The sequence below is a fragment of the Musca domestica genome, unplaced genomic scaffold (assembly GCF_030504385.1).
Source record: "Musca domestica strain aabys unplaced genomic scaffold, Musca_domestica.polishedcontigs.V.1.1 78, whole genome shotgun sequence".
NCBI lineage: Eukaryota > Metazoa > Arthropoda > Insecta > Diptera > Muscidae > Musca > Musca domestica.
The window spans coordinates 2,131,320-2,133,711 of record NW_026712403.1 but is presented as its reverse complement, the minus strand read 5'-3'; the positions used below and the strand labels follow the sequence as shown (position 1 = coordinate 2,133,711).

General features: G+C 32.2%; 1 protein-coding gene across 1 annotated transcript; it reads left to right on the top strand.

Moving 5' to 3' along the window:
- Positions 1 to 240: 240 nt before the first annotated feature.
- LOC131806522 (large ribosomal subunit protein eL36) lies at positions 241 to 1,294 on the top strand. Its single transcript, XM_059130655.1, has 3 exons — positions 241 to 349; positions 513 to 640; positions 917 to 1,294. The coding sequence occupies exons 2-3, from the start codon at positions 518 to 520 to the stop codon at positions 1,139 to 1,141; spliced, it is 348 nt and encodes a 115-aa protein (XP_058986638.1). The 5' UTR covers positions 241 to 349; positions 513 to 517; the 3' UTR covers positions 1,142 to 1,294.
- Positions 1,295 to 2,392: the final 1,098 nt, after the last annotated feature.

Here is a 2,392-nt window from a genome sequence, read left to right as displayed (position 1 = left end):
TTTAAGACGCCACAAATGTTCACGCCAAAATAAAAACAAATATATATATATATATATATATATATATATATATATATATATATATATATATATATATATATATATATATATTTATATATATATATATATATATATATATATATATATATATATATAAATCATGGCTTGTCGTTGTTTGATATCATTTTCATGATATGTGAACACCTCTTGTCTGGCCGTTGTTATTTAGTAATTTGTTTTGGCAACTCGCAGTATGCTTATGTCAAAATAGTGTAAAAACGGCCGCGAAAAATGGCGACCAAACAAATTTCTCTGTCAAAGCTCTTTCCGCCTTTTGACAATTGCTAAGGTAGGTGGACGATTGGAAAAATGAATAAAAAATATGAAATATATTCGACATCATATGGATAATAACAAAAATGAATATGCTGTAAATAGTGTTCACAAATTGACAATGTTAAAATATAAATGTTTTGTGAAATGTTGACTAATAGTGCGAATTTCTATTGCAGGCAAAATGGCAGTACGCTACGAACTCTGTGTCGGTCTCAACAAGGGCCACAAGACCACCAAAGTCAAGAATGTCAAATACACCGGTACCAAGAAAGTCAAGGGCTTGCGTGGTGCCCGTTTGAAGAACGTAAGTATTCCAAAGAAGTTAAGTGTAATGGAATATGATATTGCATTTTGCACAAATGTAAACATTGCGAACATTTTCTGAATGAGTAGTTGTTATTGTTGTTTACATGATTTGGTTTGTTCCAATGACTAGGATAAAGGAATAAAAGATTTGGGGTGCTATTACTTCAAGCACCTAGTTAATGTTTACATTTGATGCCCATGAAAGCGTATTCTGTAACACTATGTTTCCTACTATATTTTGGTGACTAACTTATATTTTTTCGATTCATTTTAGATTCAAACTCGCCACACCAAATTCATGCGTGATTTGGTCCGTGAAGTCGTTGGTCATGCTCCCTATGAGAAGAGAACCATGGAATTGTTGAAGGTTTCCAAGGATAAGCGTGCTTTGAAATTCTTGAAACGCCGTTTGGGCACACACATCCGTGCCAAGAGGAAGCGTGAAGAATTGTCCAACATTCTCACTCAAATGAGAAAGGCTCAAACCCATGCCAAGTAAACAATAGATTTCCTGGTGTGTGTATAAAAACTGAGTCTGTCTTTGTTATGTGCTTAGTGTATTTTAACACTATTCTTAAAATTTTACTTGGACAGTAGTGATAAAATGAATGAAAAAAGAAATAAAAAATACAAAAAAAAAAAAAAAAAACAATATTTTGGTGTATTCAGTGTGCAAATATTTACATGAAATATCTTCAAATGTTTATTGTAACAAAAGTATTTGAAAAGATTGATATCGCGAAATTGAGATTTAAACATTAATATCGATCTGGTCGTGGGAAAAAGTATATGTACGGCAATGGATTTTTAAGGGCTTAAGGGTAGAATTTAAAAAATCTACATTCAGAACTAAAACGTAAAAGTGTATTAAGATTGTTGCAGATGTGATTTTTTTAGATTTGAAATTGATGAAGATGCTATGCAAAATATTGAATGTAAACAGAAAATGTAGGAATGTGTAGACAACTATTTCAAAGTAAGACAAGAAGTTTACGTTAGATGAAGACAACTCATTTCGAATCATAAGACTGCTTCGGACGTAAGTCAATTGGATTGAAACAATTGTTTATATAGATTTTGAAGATTAAAGAAGAGAAGATTATTCTTCCAGAGGATTGAGTTAAATATTCCATTCGAACGAAGATTCTAATTTCTAGAAAGCATACCAACAGATATGTAACCTCAGCCTGCAACCGACTGTCGGATTCGATAAATTTCCATTAAATTAAAATGAAATTTTCAATGGTTGCTATGTTCTGGGATCGGATGGTGGTATGAAAGTCTGAAAACGGACCGAACTCGCAATGATATTCATGGGAAATTAGCTCGGAAATAGTTTCGTGTGAAAGAGAAAAAATGGTTTAAATTATGTTTGGGGGCTATGTTCGGATCATTTTGATATTTTTATACTATGGCACAATCATGTACAATAAAAAGGTAAAGTGATTACAATTTGACCGACTTCTGCCAATTTCTGGTCGGTTCCAGAACTGCAAGAATGTAATAGTTTTTATTACGATAATGCGGGACGCGTATTAATGATACTAACCAGACTTAGCATGGAATTGAAGGATTGGACGCGCTGGATCATATTTGTGATAAGCATTTCATTTATATTTCGCCCTATTTTACTCATCTTAAAAATGAACAAAAAATATCAAATAAATGATAACTAATTGTTGCATTTAATTTTGAATAATTCTGATAAAAAGCGGGCGGTAGAAGAATTATTCTACCATGGCCTCAGGAT

What these genes read in the sequence shown, in the direction of transcription:
- LOC131806522 (XM_059130655.1), top strand. Translation starts at nt 518, where the DNA reads ATGGCAGTACGCTACGAACTCTGTGTCGGTCTCAACAAGGGCCACAAG. An exon ending in GTGGTGCCCGTTTGAAGAAC is followed by an intron (nt 641 to 916) that starts GTAAGTATTCCA and finishes GATTCATTTTAG; the next exon opens with ATTCAAACTCGCCACACCAA.